Source organism: Bubalus bubalis, chromosome 12, assembly GCF_019923935.1.
Source record: "Bubalus bubalis isolate 160015118507 breed Murrah chromosome 12, NDDB_SH_1, whole genome shotgun sequence".
Lineage (NCBI taxonomy): Eukaryota > Metazoa > Chordata > Mammalia > Artiodactyla > Bovidae > Bubalus > Bubalus bubalis.
In genome coordinates this window covers 105,868,206-105,895,987 of record NC_059168.1, presented here as the reverse complement: position 1 = coordinate 105,895,987, position 27,782 = coordinate 105,868,206, and the positions used below count along the sequence as shown (strand labels likewise).

The following is a 27,782-nucleotide window of genomic DNA, read 5'->3' as shown; positions in this document are numbered from 1 at the left end:
TTGCAGCTTCTTTGGCTTCAGAGGTTGGGATATAGACTTGGATTACTGTGATGTTGAATGGTTTGCTTTGAAAACGAACAATCATTCTGTGGTATTTTAAATATAGTAGTATGTATATGTTAATCCCAAACTCCTAACCCCTCCGCCTTTTCCCTTTTCCATGTCTGTGTGTCTGTTTCTGTTTGTAAATAAGTCCATTGGTGTCATTTGTTTGATTTCACATGTAAGTGATGCCATACGATATCTGTCTTTCCCCCTCTGAGTTCCTTCACTTAGCATGATCATCTCTGGGTTCATCTGTGTTGCTGCTGATGGCATTGTTTTGTCCTTTCTTATGACTGAGTAATATTCTGTCTGTGTGTGTGTGTGAATACCCCAGACCCCACATATTCTGTAGCCGTTCATCTGCTGATGGACATTTAGGCTTCCCATGTCTTGGCTGCTGTGAACACTGGGGTGTGTATGTCTTTGCTAACCGGAGTTATCTCTGGATCTTTGGCCAAGAGTGGGATTGCTGGATCATATGGTAGCTCTATTTTAGTTTTTAAGGAACCTCCGTATGGTTCTCCATGGCGGCTGCACACTTGCATCCCCACCGACAGGGTGGGAGCGCCTGCACACTCACATTCCCACCGACAGTGATACGGTTCCCCATGGCGCCTGCACACTCGCCTCCCCAACAGTGTGGGGCTCCCTTTCTCCTGTCGTCATGTTTTTTATTTCGAGAGCTTTTTTTTCCTGTCAATATTTTTTTTAACGGATGAAGTAAGACGAGATTTTCTTTGCTCCCTATGTCACCACTGGCTATTCTGAGTTTCTTGTCTCTGCTTATTTGCTTCCCTCTCTCAGATCTGGGCCTGTCGTGTTACCAACAGTCCAGTTCTGTGAGAGGGAAATCCACATCTGACCTGGCTACACGCCAGTGCGTGTGAGCTGTGGAGATGTGTGGTGCTCGTTTATCTTGTACCTAGAGTCTTGCACCTTTTGAACACTTTCCTCCAGTCCCACCTACCCCATTGTTTTAATTTTTACAAATTTGTGATGAAATGTTTCAGATATACAAAAAGCGCAGCGTGGGAAGCGGGTGTGTCAGCTGTCAGCAGGTGAGACGGTCGTGGCCCTGTAGCTCGGGGTGTGTGAGCTCTTAGTACCTTTCCGCTTCTCTCCACCCTGTCCTAGGAGGCAGCTGCTTTTCTGACTTGCCCTGATATTCTACAGTGTGGTGTAACTGCTGTGACCAGCTCGCCGGCGGGGTCGTACTCTGCACGGTTCTGCAGCGCCCTGGTCTGGGGGGGTTACCATCCCTCCATGGAGACGTGTTGTTCCAGTTCCGTTGTCTGCTCGCTACCCTTTGATCTGCTCGTTGTTCACTGACAAGTTTTTGTGATTGTTTTCTGTGGTGGCCAGTGCCACAGAAAACATTTGTAGACATGTGTAGGTGTGTGCCAGGCCTGTGCACACTCCTGCAGCTGTCTCACCTGTGCTTTTAAAGTTTCTTGGTGAGGTTGAGGGCAGTATTTTCCTAAGTAAACAAGTCCATTTGAGCTGCTTTTAGTGTTAGCTGTTGAGTTGTCATTTTCTCTTCCCACTCTGCGCTTAAACACACAGACATACTCACAGATACAGACGCACACACGCTTTTCTCCCCGATTCTGGAACTGATGAGTGTTGTCTGTTAGGGCTTGTGGGGGTGGGGTTGTGGGGATGTCCGCCCCCGTTTCTCCCGGGGTCTCCTGGCTGCTTGGCTCCCTGGTGAGTGCGAGACATGCCGCCAGCGCGGGTCTTGTAGAGCTGGCCTGGAGACGGAGTGAGGTCGCGTCTGAGAGGGACCCTCGCCCCCGTCAGCCCACGCGGAGCGCGCCCGCTCCCCACAGAGCAGCCAGTGCTGCGTGCGCATCGAGGGCCGTGCGTGACCTGGCTTGGCCTCTGCCGCTGCCTCCTGGGGCCTCTGGAGCTGGCCCCCAGGTCCTGTGTTGGACGCCTGGCAGGTGGCTGCTCTGTGTTGCTTGGGGCTCCTGCTTCTTGTGGTGTGGTCGTGGATCTTTTATGGATCAACCTGCTCTCTTTTTCTTATTGTTTTGAACTCAAAATTTTTTGGTTTTTATGGGCTTTTAAAAACTGAATTATAGTTAGCTGATTTACAACGTTGCGTTAGTTTTAGCTGTGCAACGAAGCGACCCAGTTATATGTGTGTGTCACTTTTTTTTTAGATTCCTTTTCCTTGTAGGGTATTGCAACCTTTTGAGTATTGCTCCCTGTGCCACAGAGTAGGACATCGCTTTACCTATTTTGTACAGAGGAGTGTGTCCGTGTTAACCCCAAGCCCCTGCTGTACCCCTCCCCCATTCCCCCTTCTGTAATCGTAAGTGTGTTTTCTATGTCTGTCTGTTTTCTGTGAGTCTATTTCTGTTTTGTAAACAAGTTCATTCGTATAATTAAAAAAGAAATTCCACATATGTGTGGAATTTATTCACATGATAAATTCCATGATATTTGACTGACTTTACCTAGTAATCCCTGGGTCCATGCATATTGCTGCAAGGCATTGCTTCATTCCTTTTTTGTGGTTGAGCAGCATTCCACTGTGGGCTTCCCAGATGGCTCGGTGGTAAAGAATCAGCCTGCCAAGCAAGAGACACAGGTTCGCTCCCTGGTCTGGGAAAGTCCTCTGGACAAGGAAATGGCAACTCACTCTGGTATTCTTGCCTGGGAAATCCCATGGGCAGAGGAGCCTGGCAGACTGCACTCCTAGGGTTTCAAGGAGTTGGGCATGAGCTGGTGACTAGGCAACGCCGGCAGCGCCCGTTGCGCGTGTGCCCGCGGCTGCACCCACTCGCCGCGGAGGCCGCTCTGTGGCCTGACTGTTGTGAAGAGCGACGCTGTCAACACTGCGTGCGTGCATCTTTTTCAGCTTCAGCTTCTCTGGATTCGTACAGGGACAGCCTTCTCTGTGTAAAGGATCTGAAGCAGGCAGAAAGGACTTCAAGGCAGAAGTGATATAACTGAGCCCAGAACACACCAAGGACCCCTTGAGCCAGAGCCCAGTGTTCCCGACCAACAGGGCTGTCTGGAGGAGGGGGCATTTTCCATGTTCACTCATGGACAGTCAGGTCAGGAGACTGGACATCCACTCGGTTTCATCTGTGTGAGTTCTTGTTTGCAGGGCCTTGCATACAAGTAAAGCAGGGCTGTCTAACAGCAGCAACAGTGAGCCTCACTACACGGGTGTCCTGCTCTCTGTGGCAAGTTATTAGGCTGCTTCATTCTGGCTTCCAAAGAAGAGAGACATTGAGATTTTATTTTTAATAAGAATGAAATAGAATTCCAGTTCTGCTGTGGCAGAATGATGCTACCATAGCCTCTCTCTCCTGCGGATTACAACAGAAACTCTGCGTAGAATGCAAAGCAGTTACCCAGGAATCTGAAAATAAAAGTGGGTAGGTCGCGGATGGGAATTGAAAACAGGAAAAGCAGCCCAAGAATGGTCAGTTTCCTGGGTTTCCCCTTCTGTCTCAGTGCTCTGCCCCAGAGCAGCCCAGTCCTGGGCTCTCTCAGCATGGGAGAGAGTGTGCATGGGTCTTGAGAGTCTCAGGGCAGACAGAGAGCAGCATGGCACAGGCCAGGCACGGCCATGAGAACCAGGCTACGATGCAGCCCCAGCCCAGGTTTCAGACTGAGGGGCATTGGTGCCAGTGGAGCCAAGCACTTGAGGCATCACCCAGAAATCAGAGATGCTGGCACCCAGCCCCACACAGCAGTGGGATGAGGCAGGAAGTAAGACAGAACTTGTGCTTTGAACCCAGTCAGCTTGCTAAAAATGTCAACCTTCCCCAGAAAATTGGAGCCTAACCCTAGATCAGATCAGATCAGTCGCTCAGTCGTGTCCGACTCTTTGCGACCCCATGAATCGCAGCACGCCAGGCCTCCCTGTCCATCACCAACTCCCGGAGTTCACTCAGACTCACGTCCATCGAGTCAGTGATGCCATCCAGCCATCTCATCCTCTGGCGTCCCCTTCTCCTCCTGCCCCCAATCCCTCCCAGCATCAGAGTCTTTTCCAATGAGTCAACTCTTCACATGAGGTGGCCAAAGTACTGGAGTTTCAGCTTTAGCATCATTCCTTCCAAAGAAATCCCAGGGCTGATCTCCTTCAGAGTGGACTGGTTGGATCTCCTTGTAGTCCAAGGGACTCTCAAGAGTCTTCTCCAACACCATAGTTCAAAAGCATCAATTCTTTGGTGCTCAGCCTTCTTCACAGTCCAATTCTCACATCCATACATGACCACAGGAAAAACCCTAGATACATCAGTAATAATGTTGTCATCAATTAATCATCAATTCGATGGTGATCAGTGTAGATAGAAATACCAATACCCAGCACATGCTAGCTTTATAAAACTACTATAGCTATAAAGACTTAGGTAGATTAAAAAGAAAAGAATATGATAGACTATATCATGAAAACTCAAAACCGAAAGGCTGCATTAATGTTAGACAAAGTAGACTTCAGACCACAGAATGTTTCTGGGATGAGGTACACCACTCACCAAGAAGATAGAGCAACCCCAAATGTGTATTCTCCTAAGAATGGAATTTCAAAAGTGGAGCAGAAACTTATAGATGTGAAAGGAGAAATGGATCCCTAGTTATAGCTGATGACTTCACTCTTTCAGTAATCAGTAGGATAGGTAGACAGAAAGTCTACAGAGATGTAGAAAATCTAAACAGCACCATCAGCCTCCTTGCTTAATTAAGTGAACATTTATTGAACACTCATCCCAACAGTAGCAAGTACATTCCTTTCATGTGGACATGGGGCACCCACAATACATACTGTTAATATATTGAGTCTTAAAGCAAATGGTAGTAAATGTCAGTAAATTTGGAAAACAGTAGTGACCGAAGGACTGGAAAAGGTCAGTTTTCATTCCAATCCCAAAGAAAGGCAACGCCAAAGAATGCTCAAACTACCCTACAGTTGTGCTTATTTCACACACTAGGAAGGTAATGCTCAAAATCCTTCGAGCTAGGCTTCAACAGTACATGAATTGAGAACTTCCAGATGTGCAGGCTTTATTTAGAAAAGGCAGAGGAACCAGAGATTAAGTTGCCAACATCCGTTGGATCATAGAAAAAGGGAATTCCAGAAAAACATCTCCTTCTCCCTCATTGGCTGTGCTAAAGCTTTGACTGTGTGGATCACAACAAACTGTGGAAAAATTCTTAGATAGGAGTACCAGACTACCTTTCATGCCTTCTGAGAAACCTGTGTGCAGGTCAAAAAGCAACAGAACCAGACATGGAACAGCAGACTGGTTCCAAATTGGGAAAGGAGTACATCAAGGCTGTATGTTGTCACCCTGCTTATTTAACTTATATGCCGAGTACATCATGTGAAATGCTGGGCTGGATGAATCACAAGCTGGAATCAAGATTGCTGGGAGAAGTACTAACAGTCTCAGATATGCAGATGATACAACTCTAATGGCAGAAAGTGAAGAGACGCTAAAGAGCCTCTTGATGAGGGTGAAAGAGGAGAGTGAAAAAGTTGGCTCAACATTCAAAAAACTAAGATCATGGCATCCAGTCTCACCACGTCATGGCAAATAGAAGGGGAAAAGTGGAAGCAGTGACATATTTTCTTTTCTTGGGCTCCAAAATCACTGTGGATGATGACTGCAGCCATGAGATTAAGAGACACTTGCTCCTTGGAAGAAAAGCTATGACAAATCTAGACAGCATATTAAAAAGCAGAGACATCACTTTGCCAACAAAGGTCCATGTAACCAAAACTATGGTTTTTCCAGTGGTCATGTACCAATCTGGGCTTCCCTGGTAGCTCAGCTGGTAAAGGATCTGTCTGCAATGTAGGAGACCCCTGTTCAATTCCTGGGTCGGAAAGATTCCCTGGAGAAGGGAACAGCTATCCACTCCAGTATTCTGACATGGAGAATTCCATGGACTACATACATAGTCCCTGGGGTCGCAAAGAGCTGGACACGACTGAGCAACTTTCACTTTCATGTACCAATACGGGAATTGGTCCATAAAGAAGGCTGAGTGCCAAAGAACCAATGCATTCGAACTGTGGTACTGGAGAAGACTTTTGAGAGCAAGTGTCTTGGATAGCAAGGAGCTCAAACTAGTCAATCCTAAAGGAAATCAACCTTGAGTATTCATTGGAAGGACTGTTACTGAAACTGAAGCTCCAATACTTTGGCCACCTGATGCAAAGAGCTGACTCATTGGGAAAGACCCTGATGCTGGGAAAGATTGAGTGTAGGAAGAGAAGTGGGCAACAGAGGATGAGATGGTTGGATGGCATCAATGGACTTGACTGACTCAATGGACTTGAGTTTGAGCAAACTCCAGGAGATAGTGAAGGACAGGAAAACCAGGCAGGCTGCAGTCCATGGAGTCGAAAAGTATTGGAGCTTCAGCATCAGTCCTTCCACTGAATATTCAGGGTTGATTTCCTTTAAGATTGACTGGTTTGATCTCCTTGCAGTCCGAGGGACTCTCAAGAGTTTTTTTTACAGTTGGAAAGCATCAGTTCTTCCGTGCTCAGCCTTTATGGCCGGAGGACAGGTAGAGGCAAATTCCCATCCAAGATGCAGGCAGAGAGGCCTCTTCCTCTCTCAGGTAACTGACGTGGGTGGTAACTGACATGGTGGTAGGTGTGAGCGCCCCCCTTACAGGTCAGCCCCCACTCCAACTCCAACTTTAGCTGCGGTTTTGGTAAATAATTCCACAGTATTTAGCAAGGAAAATGAAAACTTTGTTCACACAAAATCCGGTATGGAAATATTTATATTAATTTTATCTGTAATTGCCAATACTGGGAACGATCCAAATGTCCTTAACTTGCTGGATGCATAGGGCTTCCCAGGTGGCTCAGTGGGTAAACAATCCACCTGTAAGGTAAGAGACGCAGGCAGATGTGAGTTTGATTTCCAGTTCAGGAAGATCCCCTGTAGCAGGACATGGCAGTCCACTCCAGTATTCTTGCCTGAGAACCCTGTGGACAGAGAATCTGGCGGGCTGCAGTCCATGAGGTTGCAGAGTCAGACGTGACTGAAGCGACTGAGCATGCAAGCATGCGTATGCTAGGTGCGTGAGGAAACCGTGATGCAGCCGTAGAACAGGCTGGTTCTCATGAGCAAACAGCACAGACTCCTGCTACACCAACAGCATGATGACCCTCAAGTGTGTTGTCTCAGTGGTAGGAGCCTGGCCCTGTGTGATTCCGCTTATGTGATACTTTGACAAAGGAAAACATCAGTTCAGAAAAAAGCTAGTGGTTGCCTGGAAGCGGCACTCAGAGGAGAGGTGGTGGCAGGACTCAGAACTGCAATCCAGAAAGGGCCAAGGTCACTGCCCAGGAATGATAACAGACCGAAAAAGTCAGCTTTGCTGTCGAGCACCCGCCAGTTCCCGAGTGGCTCCCAGTCGGTCCTTGGCCACCTGGGGCTGCGCTGGTGGCCAGGCAGGGCTCAGCAGGCTCGTTGGATGGGTGATCCTGGCTCCAAGTGGCCTTGCCAGAGGCCTAGGAGAGCGGGGAGCTGAGAGCTGTGATGCTTGAGGCTGCACGAGGTCTGGGGGGGCCAGGCTCTGCGTCTCGGGGCCGGCCGGCGCGGGCTGACGGGCTGTCGTTGCAGGGCCACGCCGCACCGTACAAAACTGTGTCCGCCCGTGCTGCTGTCCCCTCCACCATCCTCCGGCTCCCGGCTACAGCTTTTCAAGGAGTGTTTGAGAGATACCCTGAAACGCTGGTGAGGGTGGTGCAGGTGAGCCACTTTTCCAGGCAGTCTGTCTGGTGCCCTGGCCGTCTCAGGGAGGGGCCCAGGGTCGAGGCCCTGGGTATCTCATCATTGGTTTACTGAGTCCCGGGGCCACGAGACATGTCCGCAGTAGCGGAAGTGACTTCACTGGCAGGACTGAGTGCTGGCGACATGGGGTTCAGGGTGAGTGTCGGAAGAATTAAGATTTTTTTTTTAAAAAACTTGTAATACATATTTTGCTGTAAAAATTAATATTGATAGCTTCAATGAGGTCTTCAGACTGCCTACCATGTCGCAAAAGAACTCCTGTTATTATTAAATGTCTTGAAGTAATTTTAGAAACTTGCAGAAGCAATGCAGGTTCCTTCTGGCCCGTGCCCACACCTTGCGTGCGGGTTGGGTTGTCTCCACCAGGGGCTCTCCGGCCCGCGAGGTCGGCTCAGCCCTTGGGGAGGCCCATCCCGCTCAGCTGGCCTTTCTCTGCAGATCATCATGGTGCGGCTGCAGAGGGTCACCTTTCTGGCTCTGCACAACTACCTGGGCCTGACCACGGAGCTCTTCAACCCCGTGAGTGTGCCAGCACCCACCATGGGTCCTCAGGACAGCCGCTTCTGCCTCAAGGGGCAGGCCAGCAGGCAGGCCGGGGTGGGGTCTCCTGGGGCCCAGTGCTGAGCCTGTCCCGCCTGTTGGGTCTTGGGGGCTTCCTGGGGACGCACTGCCTGTCTGCGGGCCCCGTGCCCACACGGTTCCCCTCCAGGAGGGCCTGTGGTTTGGCCGAACTCCGCTTCTCTGCGCACGTGGCTGCCCTCCCAGCTCCTCACCCAACCTGCACCTAGACGACCCCCACCAGCGGAGCTGTGCCCCCTGCCTGCCCCTTGCCCTGGGCCCCTCCTGAGGGCACCTGGGGCAGCGTGCCCTGCCCTCGACCCTGCCTCAGTCGAGGCCAATGGATTGAGCTGATGGCTGTGGGGTGGGAGAAGCTGCTTTGCCCCCTCAGTTCTGGTGAGCGGTAAGCATGATGTGGGTGCCAGGGGGGCCCAGAGCCTCGTGAGCCACACTCCGGCGGGCCCGTGGGCCTGCAGGCTGAGCAGGTGTTCACTCGGCCTCCACACCGCACTTGGGAACGCTCCCGGTTCTCGCGTCTCCCTTTGCTGATACTTCAGGGCGTATCCTATGTTTCCTGCGTTATGTCTCATCTTAATGAAGTGTATTGAGGTTCTGACAGTTTTGACCACTGTCTAAACATGATGGAGTTGGCAAGACAGCAGCAAGCTGGGCCTTTCTTGCCGTAAACCCTCCTCTTTCTGCGTTGCCGGTGCTCTGGTTGGTTACTGCCTCCCTTCCAGTCGCCAAAGCCTGGTGTCTCCCCGCTCACAGGATGCTGCCCCAGGAGCACTCCTGAGGCAGCCCTGTTTTTCCCCGTCTCAGGAGAGCCAGGCCATCCCGCTCGTGTCTGTGGCCAGCGTGACTGCCGGGAAGGCCAAGAAGCCGACGTGCTGCAGTCTGGAGGAGAGGCCACCTCGGCCCCAGGAGCCCTGCGGCCCAGGTCCTGCCTGCCCCGGGGCCAGCCTCCTGCCCTCGGGTCACCACCTGTCCCCCCTAACACACATCCTGCCCCCCACTCCTCCTAGGAGGAAACCAGCGGGCCCCCAGCTGTGCCCTCTGCATGCACTGCTCTGAGCACTCGGGGAGTGTGGGTTTGAGGAAGGAAACTGTTGGCTGGCCTTGTCTCCTGGGAGGCCCCTCTGGGACGATGGTGCCGCACAGGCACCCTGACTGCTCTGGGCCCTACCCATTGATGAATGAGGAGCGGGGGCCGGGGGGGCAGGCTGGCCAGGCTCTTTGGGGGTGCTCAGAGCTGGGCGGCAGACCTGGGAGGGCAGCCGGGGCTGGCGCTCACTTGCCACTTGCCTGAGCAGGCGGGCACGGGTGATGGGCCAGACAGGTGCGGGGGCAGGTGGCAGGGTCCGCCGGGGGCTGTCCCCAGGCCTCCAGTCGTGCGGTCTGTGCACTCTGGGAACAGAGACCTTGCCTCATGCTGGCTCCTCCCAGCAGATCGTGGGGGCAGCCGCGCCACAGTCTGTGGGCCTCTGCCCAAGAGGAGCCACTCCGTCCTGCTGCCTTCTGTCCATGAAGAGGTGGTGGCCGAGCTCAGCCAGGCCCAGGCTGGCATCCAGGCCTCTTCGGCTCCTGCAGGTAAAGGACCCTCGGACCCACCCAGATGGCCAGCGCACTCTGGGTCCAGGGGCCCCTGCACCTGCGTCCTGGCCTCTGTGGGAAGCCTCAGTGGCCCTGCATCCCTCCCTCAGCCTCCGTGTCCAGGGTGTTTCCCCGGCTGGGCCCTGCACAGCCCTGCTGTAATCGCTGACTGCTGCCCTCCCTTTGCCCCTGAGCCGGGCTATGCTAGCAGGCTGCTGCCTCCACTGTCTCCTTGGTACCCCAGCCATCGCCCAGCTTCCCTCCCCATGAGGTGCCCACACCGGCCCTCTCTGCTGTCTGCTTTGTCTTCTTGTCGGGTCTCGGTTGCAGATAGGGTTCATTGCGACCTCTGGTAAGCAGTCAGCTCTCTCCCCTCTCCCGGGCACCTCCCTGCTGGGGACCTCGCTGCGACCTCAGCTGGCCGATGAGACCTGCAGCGCGTGATTGCCCTCCGTGTGTCCCGGCCGTGGGACGCTGATGGTGCCCCCCAAGGATGGCTCTGTCTTGTCTTCACCTGTGTTTCCTGGGTTGCTAGCAGGTTTAATCATCTCCTGGTGTGTTCGAGAGCTGTTTGGGTTCCCTCTTTAAGAATTGTCTGTTTATATTCTTTGCCCATTTTCTGCAGGGTTTCCTGAATTTGTTTTTTTAGTTTGCATAAATTTTTCGTATGCTCCAGATAGAGATCTCCCATCAGTTTTAATGTCCACATACCTTCTCCCGGCCTCTGTTTTTGGGACAGAGACCCTCGGTGTCCATATCTGAAAACCAGCTGTTGCCCTGTGGCTGTGTTCTGGGCCTCACTTGCTTCTCCTTCTTATTGGATGTAAACACATTCTTCTGGATTCTTGTCTGGTGGCTTTTCAGTTTCACTTTCCATGTGGAAGTCTTTCTTTCCTCATGGTTCCCTCTTGCATTATATTCAGGGTAGGAAATTTAGCTTTTTTTGCCCAGCACCATTCACAAAACAATCTTTCACTTTTCTGATGTGTTTTTCTAGGGCTATCTTCATTCGGTATCACCCTTCCTTTCTGTATCTACATAGATTTTTTTTTGGTCAACTGTCTTGAGGTAAAATTAACTTATCATAAAATTCACCCTTTTAATTATTTATTTTGGCCATGCCACATGGCTTGCAGGATCTTAGTTCCGAAGCAGGGGGTCTGAATCTGTACCCTCTGCAGTGGAAGCGTGGAGTCCTAACCACTGGAATCCCTTTTGAAGTATACAATTTTAGTGGTTTTCAGTATTTTCACAAAGTTGAACATCAGCCTCCACTACCTAATTCCAACACATTTTCGTCACCTGGTAGAGAAACCCCTGACCCGTCAGCCATCACTTCCCGGCTCCTGGCTGCTCACTACCCACCTGCTTTTGTCTGGGGATCTGCCTGTCCTGGATGCTTCATTACTTGGAGCTACTGTTGAGGAATCTCTATGTTCTGTTTGTGTATTTATCTGTTTCTTCACAATTAGCAAATTATTCTTTATTTTCATAAACTGTTTATGGTTGTGTAAAGTGTGTATACAGAATGTGCAAGCCCTCGGGGACTCTGGATGAATTTGCATAAACCGAGCTCCCCTGTGAGGCCAGCACCCAGAAGGGACCCCGGTTGGGGACCCCACAGTTCCTTTCAGCAGAGTGAGGTTGTCATCCTGTGCCCTCGCATTCCCCTGACCTCTGAACCCTGAGACTGGCTTTGAGTCTGGCTTCTGCTCAGCCTGGTGTTTGTGGCCTCAAAGTGCCGTGTGGCAACACAGCATTCTCAGTGTGAAGCGTTGTCTCACTGTGAACACACACGGCACCCGTGTGTCCATGGGACACGTGTTATCTGTTTGGAACTGCCGAGTGGCGAGGGCAGGTGTGTTGTGCGTCGCTTGGGAGGCGCTGCTGGGGCTCCTAGTGCTTGCCTGGTTCACACCCTCACCAGTGCCACAAGACTGTCTGGTCGCTCCAGTCTCATTGCAGGTGGATTCTTTACCAGCTGAGCCACAAGGAAAGCCTAAGAATATTGGAGTGGGTAGCCTATCCCTTCTCCAGCCAATCTTCCCAACCCAGGAGTCAAACCAGGGTCTCCTGCATTGCAGGCGGATTCTTTACCAACTGAGCTATGAGGGAAGCCCTTTATCTTTCATACTCACCTAGAATTGAATCCTTTGTCTGAAGTGGGTAGGGTTGGGATATATTTCTTCTATGTGTTATCCATTTGCTCCACCATATTAAAAACATGTTTAGTGATTTTTTTTCAGATAAAATAAATAACAGATAACTAAAAATTATAGCAATCCATGTATAACAAAACCTGAGTGTGAAGTATCCAGTTCCATGAATATACCTAGTTAACATCCGCGTAGGGACAGACTTACCTTTCCTCTGGTCTGTACAGATAATGCTCTCTTAGAGGACATGATTCTGGCAAAAATCTGAAATATACTCAGTCATCCCTTGGCTTCCATGGGGGATTGGTTAAAAAACCTGCAGTGGGTACCAGGCCCAAGTCCCTCGTATGAAGGGTGCAGTGCAGTCAGATGGCCTCAGATGGGCCCTCAGGCTCCACATCCACAGATTTAACCAACTGCAGATCCAATTCCATAAACTGGCAAGCAATACTCAACATTTTAAAGTTTTATAGATTGTATGAGTAGAACAGCAGGTCAATGTAGAAATGTATGACTTTTCATATATGCATGTGTTTATCACGGGGAGCGTGGTTGGGTTTTATTTTTCAAATAGATACTGGTATGATAATGCTTTGGCTTATTAATAATAAATAATGATATAACAGTACAGCATGTTGGTATGTATATAAAATTATTATAATAAAATACTATGAGTGCATAGTTTCTTAGGATGGACAAAAGTAGTTATTAACTGCTGTGTTTGTTTTAAACATTTCAGAACCTTATTAATATAAGAAAATATCTATACAGATTTAAATATTTTCCTATGAAACATAATGTTTAAAAAATTAGTGGGTATCGGTCTTTGTAGGGGGCTTCCCTGGTGGCTCAGATGGTAAAGAATCTGCCTGCAATGCAGGAGACTCAGGTTTGATCCCTGGCTCAGGAAGATTCCCTGGAGAAGGGAATAGCTGGTTCCTGTTAATAATCCATTTTTTACTTTTTCATACGAGTACAAACTGCATTCATTTGCCCCGTGAAGGGTGGTACTGAGGCAAAGTTGCTCTCAAACCGTAGGCAGACCCACAGCTGCTCCTTCCCGCCTCCCGGGTTCTGCCGGTCCAGTGGGAGCGGACCGCCATGCTCCTCCCGCTCTGCCTGGGGCTGGGCTTGGCCGTCCTTCGCGTGCCGTGTGGTTGTGACCGCAGCTTTCTGCGAGGGCCTGAGGCTGCTCTTTCTCTAGTGTCACCTACGGGTCTGTGCGCTCAGCCAGCCCTGCCCTGGGTGGGTGCACGGGACCCGGTGTGTACAGGGCAGCAGCGTAGCATCCTGAGTCTCCCCTCCATTTGCAGGGGCCACAGCAGGTGCCACCTCAGATTTGAGGGTGGTGTGTGACCGAGCCCGGGTCCTGCCACACACAGAAGAGCACCCCGGGGGTGCTGTGGCCAGCAAGGTAGGCAGCTCCCCGCCTACCCAACCCTCTGCGCTTGAGCTCCCTGCTGGCCCATTCTGGGTCAGGTCCCGGGCTGGCTGGCCACCCGCACCCTTCTGATCACGCTGCCTGTGTTCTTCTCCAGCCCAAGAAGAGTGTGGTTGTTCCAGAGACCCCATCGGCTGTCCTCCCCAACTCGGACGGTAGCTTGGACAAGTCGGTCACCAGCAAGAAGACAGACTCCATCCTCAGAGCCGCCACACAGGACCTGCTCACCCTGATGAAGCTGGATGTGCGTGACCCCGCTGCCTCCTCTGGCTGGGGTTGGTGGCGGGGGGCGTCTGCCTGTCCTGGAGACCCTGTCCTCAGAAGTCCTGCTTCTTCAGGCAGCTGTTCCAGGGTAGGGGTGGCCATGGCTACCCCTTCCCCCGGGCAGGGCTCAGGACGGCGTCCTGATGGTCCTGATGCTGGTGTTCGGTGTTCCGCAGACCCCCTCCCAGGGCAGTCTGGGGTCCTTGCCCTCCGGGTGCTCACAGGGAACAGGGCACCACTCACGATGCTAACAAAGGGTTAAAAACGTGCGGTCATCACTTACATGTTTTTTATTTATCTTTTCCCTTCACATAAAGAGCTGTGCATGCCTTCTAAACAGAAAAGCATGAAACCACCTTGTCCCAGACTAGACTGTTAGTGCTCCCAGCCACAACCCCTCTTCCTCCTGGGGGACGGCTGCCTAGCGCCCACATATACGCTGGGTAAGAGGGACGCGTCCTGTGCGTCTTCTGAGTCTGCGCCCATGCCACTGCCTGGGCCAGAGACTCCGTCCACGCCAGTGCTGAGCTCAGTCATACGCGGTCTGTGTCCTGTCCAAGCTGGTGGATGAGGGCTCTGTGCCAGCAGTCAGAATTCAGGGGCTTTTCCATTTTAGATAAAAGTAGGGATGTGGGCTTGGCTTTTAGCGTTAATTCGATCTCCTTGGTTGCTAGTGGGACTGAGTCTCTCACATCTTACTGTCTTTGCCTCTGGTGGGGGAGGCATGTGGAGCCTTCTGCCCGTTTCTCTGTCTTTTACTTTTAGGCTTCTGGGGTTTCTTTCCAGTTTCTGAACGAGAGTCCTGTGCTGCGTAGGTCTCGCACATGGTCGTCTCCTCTGGGATTTGCCTTTTTGCCTTCTGAATGGTCTTTTTGGTGGACGGAGCTTTGTAACCATAATGCAGTCAGCATCACTTTTTTCTCTTATGGTTAGTGCTTTTTGTGCCTAAGAAACATTTCCTTACCTTGGGTTCATAAATATTTTTATATATTGTCGTCAAAAAGCTTTACTGCTGCACCTTTCTTAGGTTTTAAAGCAGATGGGATTAATTTTTGTGCGGGATGCAGGGGAAGACTGGATTGATGTATTTTTGCTCACAACTACCTGGCTGGCTCAGAATCATGCTCTGTCTCCAGTGTCTCTGTTGGGATCTGGCCTGACTCCTCAGCAGTTTGTCTCTTACTTCTGGCGCCGCGCAGGGCAGTGCGGCTCTGTAGCCTGACTGCCCTCCTTGAGCCCCAGAAAACAGGGATAGATGGGGCCTCCCACCCCCCTCAGCTCATGGGGCCTCCTTTCCTGGCCTCCCTGTGCGGGAACTGGGGGTTTTTCATGAAGGTTTTGCCACCTGCACCTACGCACAGCACAGCCCCCTGACTGGGGCAGCTTTCGGGCCAGCGTTGGGGCACACGGGCGCCTCCGCCTGTCTGGTTCAGATGCTGACGCGTGCCAGTTCTCGGGCGCGGGGAGCTACCTTGCGTGCAGAGGGAGGCAGCGGCTGGCGCGCGACTCCTTCCTCCTGTGGGACTCAGCCTCCTGAGGGACAGCTCACGGCTCCTGGGCTGGGTCCCTGGTGGCCAGTCAGCGGCAGCGCTCTGCCTCTGGCCCGAGCGTCTGCGGAGGAGAGCGTGCTCGTCTTGTCCCTGTTGCTGTCAAGACAGGCTCTCTGGGATCAGGCAGTGTCGCTTTGACAGCACTGAGCACGGGTTTCTTGTTACTCATTGTGCACGAGACTCTGTGGGCCTCTTCAGTCTGTCTCTCTGTCATTGTTGACCAATTATCAGCATTATCTCTCCAAGAATTGCCTCTGTCCATTTCCTCTCTTCTCCCTCAGAGACTCGAATGAATGTATGTTCTCATTTATCCATTATGAATCTTACCCTTTCTTCTGCCGCTGCTGCTGCTAAGTCTCTTCAGTCATGTCCGACTCTGTGCGATCCCATAGACGGCAGCCCACCAGGCTCCCCCGTCCCTGGGATTCTCCAGACAAGAATATTGGAGTGGGTTCCATTTCCTTCTCCAATGCATGAAAGTGAAAAGTGAAAGTGAAGTCGCTCAGCCGTGTCTGACTCCTAGTGACCCCACGGACTGCAGCCCACCAGGCTCCTCTGTCCATGGGATTTTCCAGGCTAGAGTACTGGAGTGGGGTGCCATTGCCTTTTCTGCTTTCTTCTGCATTTTCGTTATAAAATCTTTGAAAGAAATAGAAATGTTAATGTTTTTATTTAAGTTCACTAATTCTTCTGACGGAAGCAGGTCTGCTGGTAAAGCTGGGATTGAATTCTTGCGTCTGGCGCTCCCGTTACCATGCTGGCAGCTGCTTCTTGGCTTTGCTGTCTCGAGCCCAGCTGCCGTGTGCTTCACCCGCGTGCCTGCGTGTTGCTGTGGACGCCCTCCCTTGGAGTCGCTCTGTGTCCTTTGTCCCCTCTGGCCCTGGCTTGTGGTGTCTCACCTCTGACTGGACCTGGTTTTCCTTGGTAACTGTGCTATATATAGTGTTTATTTGTAGAAATTATATGAGACCAAAGGTGACATTATTTCCTTCAGAAAGGCATTCTCTTTACTTTTGCCAGAAGTCTTGGCCAACCAGATGCCCCAAAGCTGGACTTCAGAATTCCTCAGTTATGCTTAAAATTTTGTTTATTTTATCTAATCCATCAATAAAATTTTCAGATTATTTTAGTTGATATTTTCTCAGTCTCATTTTAATAATTTTAAACAAACTTATTTGTATTATTTTATTTTTCATATTCAATAATTGGTACATCCAGAATTTATTTTTTATGTTCTTATTCATTATATAAAGCTCTAGACATGTAAAAAGATAGTGGAAATAACCTTATGCACCCCCAGGTATGTGTCACCCAACCAATAATCCTCTGTCACAGCTGGTCTTTTTCCTACTTTGCTCCTCACCCCTCCTCCAGCTATCTTCTGCCTGGAAGATTTCAGACACTATACCGTTGCACATCAGCCCTCTCTAAAGGCCATGGTATCATTCTCACAATTCAAGTGTTGAAAAGGCCTCATACATAACCCACTCAACCAGTGTTCACGTTTCCTCAACTATCATCATGAAATGTTTTTTTTCCACTATTAAAATTCTTTTAAGCAGATTTTATTTTTTAGAGAAGAGCAGTTTTAGGTTTACAACAAAATGAAGCAGGTGCGGAGGTTTCCCGTGTCCCTGCTGCCCCTGGAGAGCGCACACCCCCTGCTCTGTACTCACCAGCTGGGACACTCATCACAGTTCGGGCACCTGCCTGGAGACGTCGTCACCCAGAGCCCACAGCTCCCCGTGGGGCTCGCTGTGGCTGTGCCGCCTGTGGGCTTGGACAGGGTGGGCTGACACGTGCCCGCTGTTGCTGCTTCATGCGGAGCGGTGTTGCTGCCCCGAGGCCCCCCGTGCTTCCTGCTCACCCGCCCCAGCCTCCAGCAACCCCTGACCTTTTACTGGTGCCGCAGCCCCGCCTTTTCCAGAACGCCGTGGAGCTGGAGTCACACGATGCACAGAGCATGCAGAGTAGGCCACCTTTTCAGACAGGCTTCTCTGACTTGGCAGTTTGCGTTCGAGTTTCTTCCATGTCTTTTCATACCTCGATGGTTCATGTCTTTTTTTGTGCTTAATAATATTCCATTGTCTGGAGGGGCCAGAGGTTATTTGTCCATTCATCAACTGGAGAACATCTTGCTTCCTTCTAACTTTAGGCAATTACGAATAAAGCTGCGATATGCGCCTGTGTAGACCTAAGTTTTAAACTCATTTGGGTAAATACTAAGGGGTGTGGTGGCAGGATCACATGGTAAGAGTGTATCAGATGCCTAGTTTTGTAAGAAACTGCCGCACCACCTTGCACGCTGGCTGTGCCGCGTCCACGTCCCCGCCGGCCGCGGGCGAGCACCCAGCGCTGCCGTCCTCAGCAGCTCTCGGCGCTGCCAGTGCCGCGGGTCGTGGCCGAGTCTAATCGCCGTGTAGCGGCGTCTCACTGTTGTGATTCGCATCTCTCTGATGACATGATGGGGAGAAGCTTTCCACGTGCTCACTTGCCATTTGTGATTCTTCTTTGGTGAGAGGTCTGTTAAGGTCTTTGGCCCCTTTTTAAAAAAAAACATATCGTTTTCTTATTGTTGAGTTTTAAGTATTCTTTATATTTTTAGATAAAAGTCCTTTATCAGCTGTGTCTTTTGCAAATGTTTTCTCCCAGTCTCTGGTTTGTCTTTTCATGCTCTTGACAGTGTCTTTCACCAAGCAGAAGTTTTTAATTTTAATAAAGTCCATCTTATGAATTCTTTCTTTCATGGATCATGGGTTTGGTGTCACATATGTGTTGCCCATCACACAATCCCAGGTCATTTAGATTTTCTCCTATGGTCATCTTTCTAGCATTTTTATACCTTTACATTTTATACTTAGGTCTGTGATCCATTTTGAGTTAATTTTTTTTATAGAGTAAAAGGTCTGTGTCTGGATTAATTTTTTGCACGTGGATGTCCAGTTGTCCCAGTACCATCTGTTAACAAGGCTTTCTTTTCTCCATTTAACTACTGCCTTTGTTCCTGCATCAAAGACCACTTGACTGCACTTAGGGGTCTATTTTGCGGTTCTGTGTTTGTTGCGTTGACCTCTTTGTCAGCATTTCTCCACCCCCCATCTTGGTAGCTGCAGCTCTACAGCGAGTCCTGCCGTTGGGCAGCATTGGTCCTGGGACTTTGGGCAGCGTTGGTCCTGGGACTTTCCGCCTTCAGTGCTGTGTTGGCCGTCTGGGCCTCTCGCTCTCCATGTAGACCTTGCAATCAGTTTCTCAATAACCACCGTATAACTTTTCCAGTGAGTTGGCTCCTTGCATCAAGTGGTCCAAGTATTGGAACTTCAGCTTCAGCATCAGTCCTTCCAATGAATATTCACAGTTGATTTCCTTTAGGATTGACTGGTTTGATCTCCTTGCTGTCCATGGGCAGGAGGAGAAGAGGGGGACAGGATGAGATGGTTGGATGGCATCACGGACTCAATGGACACAAGTTTGAGCAAGCTCTGGGAGATGGTGAAGAACAGGGAAGCCTGGCGTGCTGCAGTCCATGGGGTCCCAGAGTCGGACACAACTTAGCAGCTGAATGATGACAACAGAATAAGTTGCAGTGGTTTTGACTGAGATGGCATTGATCTGTAGGTCCAGTTGCAAGAACTGACGTCATGACAATATTGAGTCTTCTTTTCCATAAACATAAAATAGTTTTCTTCATAGACATCTTGTACATATTTTGTTAGATTTATACTTAACTATTTCATTTGGAGGCGTACTAATATAAATGTTATTGTGTTTTTAATCTCAAATCCCACTTATCCATTGCTAGTATTTAGGGAAACAATTGACTTTTGTGTGTTAACTTTGCATCCTGTAACCTTGCTGAAATTGCTTATTATAAGAATTTTTTGTTGTTGTTGATTCTTTTTAAAATTTTTTCCTGTAGACAATCACATTATCCATGAGCAAAAACAGTTTTATGTCTTCCTTACCAGTCCTTATGCCTTTTATTTCCTTTTCTTGTGTTACAAGAAATGTTGTATAATGTTGAAAAGGAAAGATGAGAGAGGACATCCTTGCCTTATACCTGATTTTAGTGGGAAGGCTTTGCTTTTCTCACCAGTGAGTATGATGTTAGCTGTAGATTTTTTGGTAGATATCCTTTATCAAGTTGAGGAAATTCTCCTCCGTTATAGTTTACTGAGAGTGCTTATCGTGCATGCGTATTGCGTGTGTGCTTGCTCAGTCGCTTCAGTCGTGTCTGACCATGTGCGACCCTATGGACTGTACCTGCCAGGCTCCTCTGTCCGTAGGGTTCTCCAGGCAAGAATGCTGGAGTGGGTGCCGTGCTGTCCTCCAGGGGCTCTTCCCGACGCAGAGGTTGCGCCCGGGTCTCTCTTGTCTCCTGCACCGGCGGGGCGCTCTTCACCACCGCTGCCACCGTCCTGTCAGACGCTTCTCCTGCGTTTATTGGTCGGATCATGTGACTTTCCTCCTTTAGCCTGTTGATGTGGACGTTGGACCAGCTTTGTGCACCTGGGATAAATCCTGCTTGCTTGTTGTGTATAATCCTTTCTATATGTTGTTAGATTCAATGTGCTAAATGCTTTGCTGAGAATTTTTGAATCTATGTTCACGAGAGATATTGATCTGTGGTTTTCTTTTCTGGTAATGTCTTTGTCTGGTGTTTGTGTGAGGAAAATGCTGGCCTCATAGAATAAGTTAAGTGGTATCCCTTCTGCTGCTGTTTTCTGACAGGGTTTGCAGAGAACTGGTATACTTTCCCCCTTGGATGTTTGGTAGAAGCTGCCAGTGAATCCTTCTGGGCCTGGTGCTTTCCGGTTTTGAGGGTGATTAATTGTTGACTTAATTTCCTAATAAATATAGGCCTATTCAGGTTGTCTCTCTCTTCTTGTGTGAATTTGGCAGATTGTGTCTTTCAAAGAATTGGCTGGTTTAATCTAGGTGGTCAACTTTGTGAGCATAGAGTTGCTATAGTATTCCTTGACTATCCTTTTAATTTCCATGGCATCTGTAGTGAAGGCACCTCTTTTGTTTATGATGTTAATAATTTGTTACCAATCTCTTTTTTTCTTGGTTAGCTGAGACAGAGGTTTGTCCATTGTTTTGGTCGCACCGCGTGGCATGTGGGATCTTAATTCCGCAGCCGGGGGCAAACCCGCGCTGCCTGTACTGCGGGTGCAGAGGCTCAGTTGCTGGAAGTCTGAGGCTCATCAATTTTACTGATCTTTTCAAAGAACTAGCTTTCAGTGTTGTTGATTTTTCTCTGTTGATTTCCTGTTTGCAGTTTCATTGGTTTCTGCTCTCATTTTTATTATTTCTTTTTTCCTACTTACTTTGGATTTAATTTGCTTTTCTTTCTTTAGTTTCCTAAGGCGGAAGCTTATATTACTGAGTTCAACTACACTCTTGCAGATTCTCTGTCTGCTGGGTCTGTCTGTCTCTGAGAGAAGGGTGTTGACGTCCCCAGCTGTGTAGTGGATCCAGCTGCTTTTCCTCACAGTTCTGTCAGTTTTCGTCTCGTGTGCTTTGATGCTCTGTGATTAAGTATTCATGCATTATGTGTTGGATTGTTACACAATGGAGGGAGTGGCAGACTTTGTGTTCTTCGGCTCCAAAATCACTGCAGATGGTGACTGCTGCCATGAAATTATAAGATGCTTGCTCCTTGGAAGAAAACCTATGACAAACCTAGACAGCATATTAAAAAGCACAGACATTACTTTGTCAACAGATGTCCACGTAGTCAAAGCTATGGTTTTTCCAGTGATCGTGTATGGATGTGAGAGGTGGACCATAAAGAAGACTGAGTGCTGAAGGATTGAAGCTTTTGAACTGTGGTGTTGGAGAAGACTTGAGAGTCCTGTGGACTACAAGGAGATCAAACCAGTCAATCCTAAAGGAAATCAGTCCTGAATATTCATTGGAAGGACTGATGCTGAAGCTGAAGCTCCAATACTTGGGCCACCTGATGTGAAGAACTGACTCATTGGAAAAGACCCTGATGCTGGGAAAGACTGACGGCAGGAGGAGAGGGGACGGCAGAGGATGGGATGGTTGGATGGCATCACTGACTCAATGGACATGAGTTTGAGCAAAATCTGGGAGAGAGTGAAGGACAGGGAAGCCTGGCATGCTGCAATCCACGGGGTCAGAAAAGAGTTGGACACGACCGAGTGACTGAACAACAACAACAACATTGGATTGTTATGTCTTCTTGGAGAATTGACTCCTTTATCATTATATTCATATCATACCCTTCTTTATCCCCCAGAATATTCCTTTTCTGAAGTCTGAATGTTCCTGTCTGAAGTTCCTGTGGCTCCTCCTGCTTTCCTTTGATTAGTGTTAGTATGATGGGCTTTCCCTGCCCATCTGCTTTTTCTGTTTTGAATTTATTTATGTGTTTGGCTGTGTCAGGTCTTGGTTGTAGCAAGGCCATCGATCTTTGTTGTGGTGCTTGGCGTCTGTGGTTGCGGCCTGTGGACTATTAGTTGCGGCCTGTGGGATCTAGTCCCCTTACCGGGGATGGAGCCGAGCCCCCTGCACTGGGAGCAGAGTCTTAGCCACTGGTCCACCAGATAACTGTCCCCCATCCATTTCAGTCCAGTTCAGTCGCTCAGTCGTGTCCGACTCTTTGCAGCCCCATGGACTGCAACACGACAGGCCTCCCTGTCCATCACCAACACCTGGAGTTCACTCAAACTCATGTCCATTGAGTCGGTGATGCCATCCAACCATCCCATCCTCTGTCGTCCCCTTCTCCTCCTGCCCTCAATCTTTCCAAGCATCAGGGCCTTTTCCAGTGAGTCAGCTCTTTGCATCAGGTGGCCAAAGTATTGGAGTTTCAGCTTCAACATCAGTCCTTCCAGTGAAGACTCAGGACTGATTTCCATTAGTATGGACTGGTTGGATCTCCTTGCAGTCCAAGGGACTCTCAAGAGTCTTCTCCAACACCACAGTTCAAAGACATCAGTTCTTTGGTGCTCAGCTTTCTGTATAGTCAAACTCTCACATCCATACATGACCACTGGAAAAACTATAGCTTTGACTAGACGGACCTTTGTTGACAAAGTAATGTCTCTGCTTTTGAATATGTTGTCCAGGTTGGTCATACCTTTTCTTCCAAGGAGCAAGTGTCTTTTAATTTCATGGCTGCAATCACCATCTGCATTGATTTTGGAGCCTCAAAAAATAAAGTCTGCTACTGTTTCCCCATCTATTTGCCGTGAAGTGATGGGACCAGATGCCATGATCTTAGTTTTCTGAATGTTGAGTTTTAAGCCAACTTTTTCACTCTCCTCTTTCACTTTCAACAAGAGGCTCTTTAGTTCTTCTTCACTTTCTGCCATAAGGGTGGTGTCATCTGCATATCTGAGGTTATTGATATTTCTCCCAGCAGTCTTGATTCCAGCTTTTGCTTCCTCCAGTCCAGCGTTTCTCATGATGTACTCTGCATGTAATTTAAATAAGCAGGGTGACAATACACAGCCTTGATGTACTCCTTTTCCTATTTGGAACCAGTCTGTTGTTCCATGTCCAGTTCTAACTGTGGCTTCCTGACCTATATACAGATTTCTCAAGAGGGCAGGTCAAGTGGTCTGGTATTCCCATCTCTTTAAGAATGTTCCACCATTTGTTGTGACCCACACAAAGGCTTTGGTTTTGTGTCAAAGGCTTTGCCATAGTCAATAAATCAGAAATAGATGTTTTTCTGGAACTCTCTTGCATTTTTGATGATCCAGCAGATGTTGGCAATTTGATCTCTGGTTCCTCTGCCTTTTCTAAAACCAGCTTGAACATCTGGAAGTTTACGGTTCACATATTGCTGAAGCCTGGCTTGGAGAATTTTGAGCATTACTTTACTAGCATGTGAGATGAGTGCAATTGTGCGGTAGTTTGAGCTTTCTTTGGCATTGCCTTTCTTTGGGATTGGAATGAAAACTGACCTTTTCCAGTCCTGTGGCCACTGCTGAGTTTTCCAAATTTGCTGGCATATTGAGTGCAGCACTTTCACAGCATCATTTTTTAGGATTTGAAATATTTAGTTTTTCTTTAAGTCTTTTTTTTTTTTTGGATGTGGACCATTTTTTAAAGTATTGAATTTGTTACAATATTTCTTGTTTTATGTTTTGCTTTTTTGACTGTGAGGCATGTGGGATCTTAGCTAAGAACATGCAATAGAGTTACATATAAGAACATGTAAGGGCCATGGGGCAACTATTAAAGGTACAACATGCATAATGGGAATGCCAGAAAAGCGACTTTCACTTTCTCTGTGTCCACAGTATTCAACCAACCACAGATCATGTAGTATTATATGTATTTACTGAGAAAAATCCACATTTAAGTGGACCTGTGCTTTCAAAGCCATGTTGTTCAAGGGTCAACTGTATAATGAACTAGTAAACATCAGTGTTTTCCTGAGTTATGTGAGCCATTCTGGCAAATTACAGTTGTGGGAACTCCTGATTTGTTGCCAGGTTGGACGGAAGCGTGGGCAGCCTGAGGACCCTCTTCTTGCAGTTGGTGTCTGAAGACGGGGCAGTGTTGCGGGACTGAGCCCTTGACCTGTGGGTCTGGTGACAAATCCAGGTAGTTAGTGTCAGAGCTGAGTCTGGGACACGTGGTGCCTGAGGAGCTGGAGGAGGATTTGGTGTCAGAGGTATTCAGTGTGCAGCCAGAATGAGAGTTTCCCTTTTAAACACTATCTGCTTTGTGGATAGTGTGAGTGCCTATAATAACAAAATAGTCCCGCTCTCCCTCCCATCCCTGTACGTATCACTGATGGCCTTCATTTCACACTCGTATAAGCCACATAATCTAAAGCATTGTTGCTAATGTTATTTTAAATAAACTTCCCTGTGAAATTAAGAACAATTCAAGTTTTTATTTTATCTTTACTTTTCCTCTCCCAGTGTTCTCCCTTCTGTACTATGTAGATCTAAGTTTCTGACCTACAGCATTTAACTTCTCTCTAAGGAGCTTCTTCCAACATATCTAGGTCTACAGGTGACACATTCCCTCAATTTTTGTTTCTCTGAGAACATCTGTGTTTCCTTCACTTTTGAAGAATAGTTTCACAGGGCACAGACTTCTACGTTGATGGGTTTTTCTCTCAAACACTCTGCTGCTCTCTTCCTGCCTGCATGGTTTCGAAGTCTAAAGTAAGTCTTATCTTTGTTCCTCTGCAAATCAAGTGCTACCTCTGGCTTCCTCCAGGGTTGTCTTCATCTTTGCTTTTCTGTAGTTTGCATATGGGATGCCCAGTGTCATTTTTTGACATTTATCCTGGTCGGTGTCCTCTGAGCTTCCTGGATCTGTGGTTTGGCCTGACACTAACTTCATTCATTATTGCTTCAGGTATTTCTTCTGTCCCTTTCTTTTCCTTCCGGATTCCCATTATGCACGCTGTACTTTTATAGTTGCTCCCTGGCCTCTCACGTTCTGCTCTCGTTTTTATCAGTCGTTTTCCTGTTTCCTTTTCTGTTTGGAGCTTTCTGTTGATGTATGTTCGAGCTCAGCTTCTTCCCTCAGCTGTGTCAAGGCTGCTGATAAGCTCATCAGAAACGTCCTTTGTTTCTATTACAGTGGTTTTGGCCTCCAGCATTTCCTTTTGCTCTTCCTTCGAGTTTTCATCTCTCTGTTTACAGTGCCCATCTGTTTTTACATGCTGTCTCCTTTTCCTTTAGAGCCTTAGCATATTCAGTTCAGTTTAGTTCAGTCGCTCAGTCGTGTCCAACTCTTTGCGACCCCATGAATCGCAGCACACCAGGCCTCCCTGTCCATCACCAACTCCCAGAGTTCATTCAGACTCACGTCCATCGAGTCAGTGATGCCATCCAGCCATCTCATCCTCTGTCGTCCCCTTCTCCTCCTGCCCCCAATCCCTCCCAGCATCAGAGTCTTTTCCAACGAGTCAACTCTTTGCATGAGGTGGCCAAAGTACTGGAGTTTCAGCTTTAGCATCATTCCCTCCAAAGAACACCCAGGGCTGATCTCCTTCAGAATGGCCTGGTTGGATCTCCTTGCAGTCCAAGGGACTCTCAAGAGTCTTAGCATATTAACCATAATTATTTTAAATTCCAGTTGGATAATTCCAACATCCTTGCCATGTCTGACCCTGGTGCTTGTTCTGTCTCTTCACATTAATTTTTTTTTGCCTTTTAGTATGCCATGTAATTTTTTTCTTGATGGAAGACATGCTGCACCAGTTCTTTGGTGATTGAGGTGGTGAGGTGTATGGGCCGAGAGGAGGTCTCCGTCTTTAGTGTGTCTGTGCTTCTGGACTTTGACCTTCCCTGGTCTCACCCCTGACCTCTCTGGGAGACAGGACGGTGGGAGAGGCTGGAGCTGGCGTTCTCTCCCCTCTCCGCCGGCAGTTAGGCTCAGATGGACTCCAGCACGTGGGGCTCTGGTCAACTAGTTTCCCCTGAGGGCAGGTCTTGTTGACCAGTTCACAGTGGTTCCTTTCCCCTCCCCTCCTGGAGGCTTGAGGGGATTTTTCTCTGCTGTTTTCTGGGGAACCTGGTAGGGCGCCTGGAGGAGAACCTCACGAGGCTGAGGGCCTGTGACCTGTCCCTGGAGTTTTCATCTCTCAGACTTGTTCCTTAAGCCTCCACACTTGGGGCCCATGGAGGTTTCCCTCTGTGGGGTTTGTTACTGCACCCCCACGTCTCCACGGGGAGAGGCGAGCACGTCTCTCATGGGTCTGAGAACTGTTGACCTTTCAGGGTTTTCAGCGTCCCTTGTTAGGACTAGTGGAGTCTTCCCGGCTCCCTCCTTGCTGGCGCAGAGGCGGCAAGTCTCCGCGTCGTCTGGAGCCTTCTGTTCCCGCCTGCAAGTCAGGGCCTCCCGTTCCCGCCTGCGAGTCAGGGTCTGAGTGAGTCCACGCGCTGCGGGTGGCGCTCTGTCTCTTCAGTCTCTCTTGAAAAACAAAAAACAACCAACTTGTATTTTGAGACCGTACAAGACGGGCAGAGGAGAGGAGGGTGGGCCCCGCCGTCCTGCAGAGCCGATGAGCTCACGCAGCCAGCCCGTCTGCCCCCACGGCGCCCCCTGCGCAGCCACGCCCAGCGTCCCGTTTAGCAACCGCTTCAGTATTCCTCCCGAAAAGATACAGGCTGCTTAAACACAATGCAGTCTCCTGTCCTGCCCCCAAATGCAACAACAGTCCTTCAGTCTTTTCCTGTCCAGGTTGCTCCTAAAGGTGCTGAGTGGTGGGGGCTGGTGGGCTCTCCAGCCTCTTCTCTAAAGCCCCTGTTGTCCTTTATCCAGAGACTGCATCGTCCTCATGTCTGGCAGCTGGGCTGGCCCCCGCCCGCTGTGGTGGGGGAACTGGGCACAGGTCTTGCTCTTGGTCAGGAGGCACGTGGCGTCCATCTTCCTCTGTGGGAGTCGGCTGGCAGCCCCAAAGCCCGGGCTTAGACTCCTGCCACCTTGGCTCTGCAGGGCTGGAACTGGTGATTTAGGTACCATAGGTGTCCTCTCCCCAGGCAGAGCTAGTGGTAAAGAACCCGCCTGCCATTTCAGGAGACACAAGCGATGCAGGTTCAGTCCCAGGTTGGGAATATCCCCTGGAGGAGGGCATGGCAACCCACTCCAGTACTCTTGCCTGGAGAATCCGTGGACAGAGGGGCCTGGCAGGCTGTGGTCCACAGGGTTGCAAAGAGTGGACACAGCTGCAGCGGCTTTGCATGCGCGCGCGCCTCTCCAGAGGCGGCTAGTGCGTTTCCTCGATGTTTCTGTTCTGCTGTCACTGAGCACAGCTGGCGTTTCCACGCCCTCGGTGCTCCTTGGCGGGTTTCTCTCCTCACAAGACCCTGGGTGTCTCCTGAGCGTGCTGTGAAGGGCTCCTAGCACAGCTGGTAGGGACAGGGCGCCCAATCAGGACGCTTGCCCGCCAGGCCTGCGCCTCACAGCCAGCCGGCCGCCCTCTCGCAGCAGCGGCGGCCTCTCTCCATCGCGCGGCTGCACGCAGCGGTGGCGTGCGTGTCTGTTTTCAGCTGTCGCACTGATGTCCATCTGTCCTGAGCCAACAGTACCAGCTTGTCGCCAATGGCACCCTCCAGGCCCGTCTCCACGGGTGGTCCTCTGAGGGCTGGCGATACCCTGTGGCTGTGCGTCCGCCTGGGGGCCGTGTGCAGCCTCCACAGGAGCCTGTCTCTCTGTGCTCCCTGTCCTAACCCTGTGTTTCTGTTTCTAGGACCCTTCACTGTTAGATGGCCGGGTGGCGCTTCTCCACGTCCCAGGGGGCACGGTGGTGTTGAGGCAGGGAGACCAGGTGAGGGAAGGCGGAGCCTCCGAGAGTGGCCCACCCGGGCCCCAGACCACCCGGACCCCAGACCACCCGGGCCCCAGCACTGGCGCTGGCACTGGGCGGAGCTCAGAGCAGGCAGCC

General features: G+C 49.7%; 1 protein-coding gene across 15 annotated transcripts in view; it reads left to right on the top strand.

Moving 5' to 3' along the window:
- PNPLA7 (patatin like phospholipase domain containing 7) overlaps window positions 1-27,782 on the top strand; it is an 80,577-nt gene that overhangs the window by 21,425 nt on the left and 31,370 nt on the right. For 14 of the 15 annotated variants that reach the window (XM_044926586.2, XM_025262096.3, XM_025262095.3 and 11 more), the window contains 7 exons: window positions 7,659-7,787; window positions 8,268-8,348; window positions 9,210-9,327; window positions 9,837-9,977; window positions 13,450-13,550; window positions 13,675-13,821; window positions 27,588-27,665. In XM_044926586.2, coding sequence (XP_044782521.2) covers window positions 7,659-7,787; window positions 8,268-8,348; window positions 9,210-9,327; window positions 9,837-9,977; window positions 13,450-13,550; window positions 13,675-13,821; window positions 27,588-27,665 — 795 coding nt within the window. The remainder of the gene's footprint in view (window positions 1-7,658; window positions 7,788-8,267; window positions 8,349-9,209; window positions 9,328-9,836; window positions 9,978-13,449; window positions 13,551-13,674; window positions 13,822-27,587; window positions 27,666-27,782) is intronic. The other variant, XM_044926587.2, reaches the window with a different exon arrangement.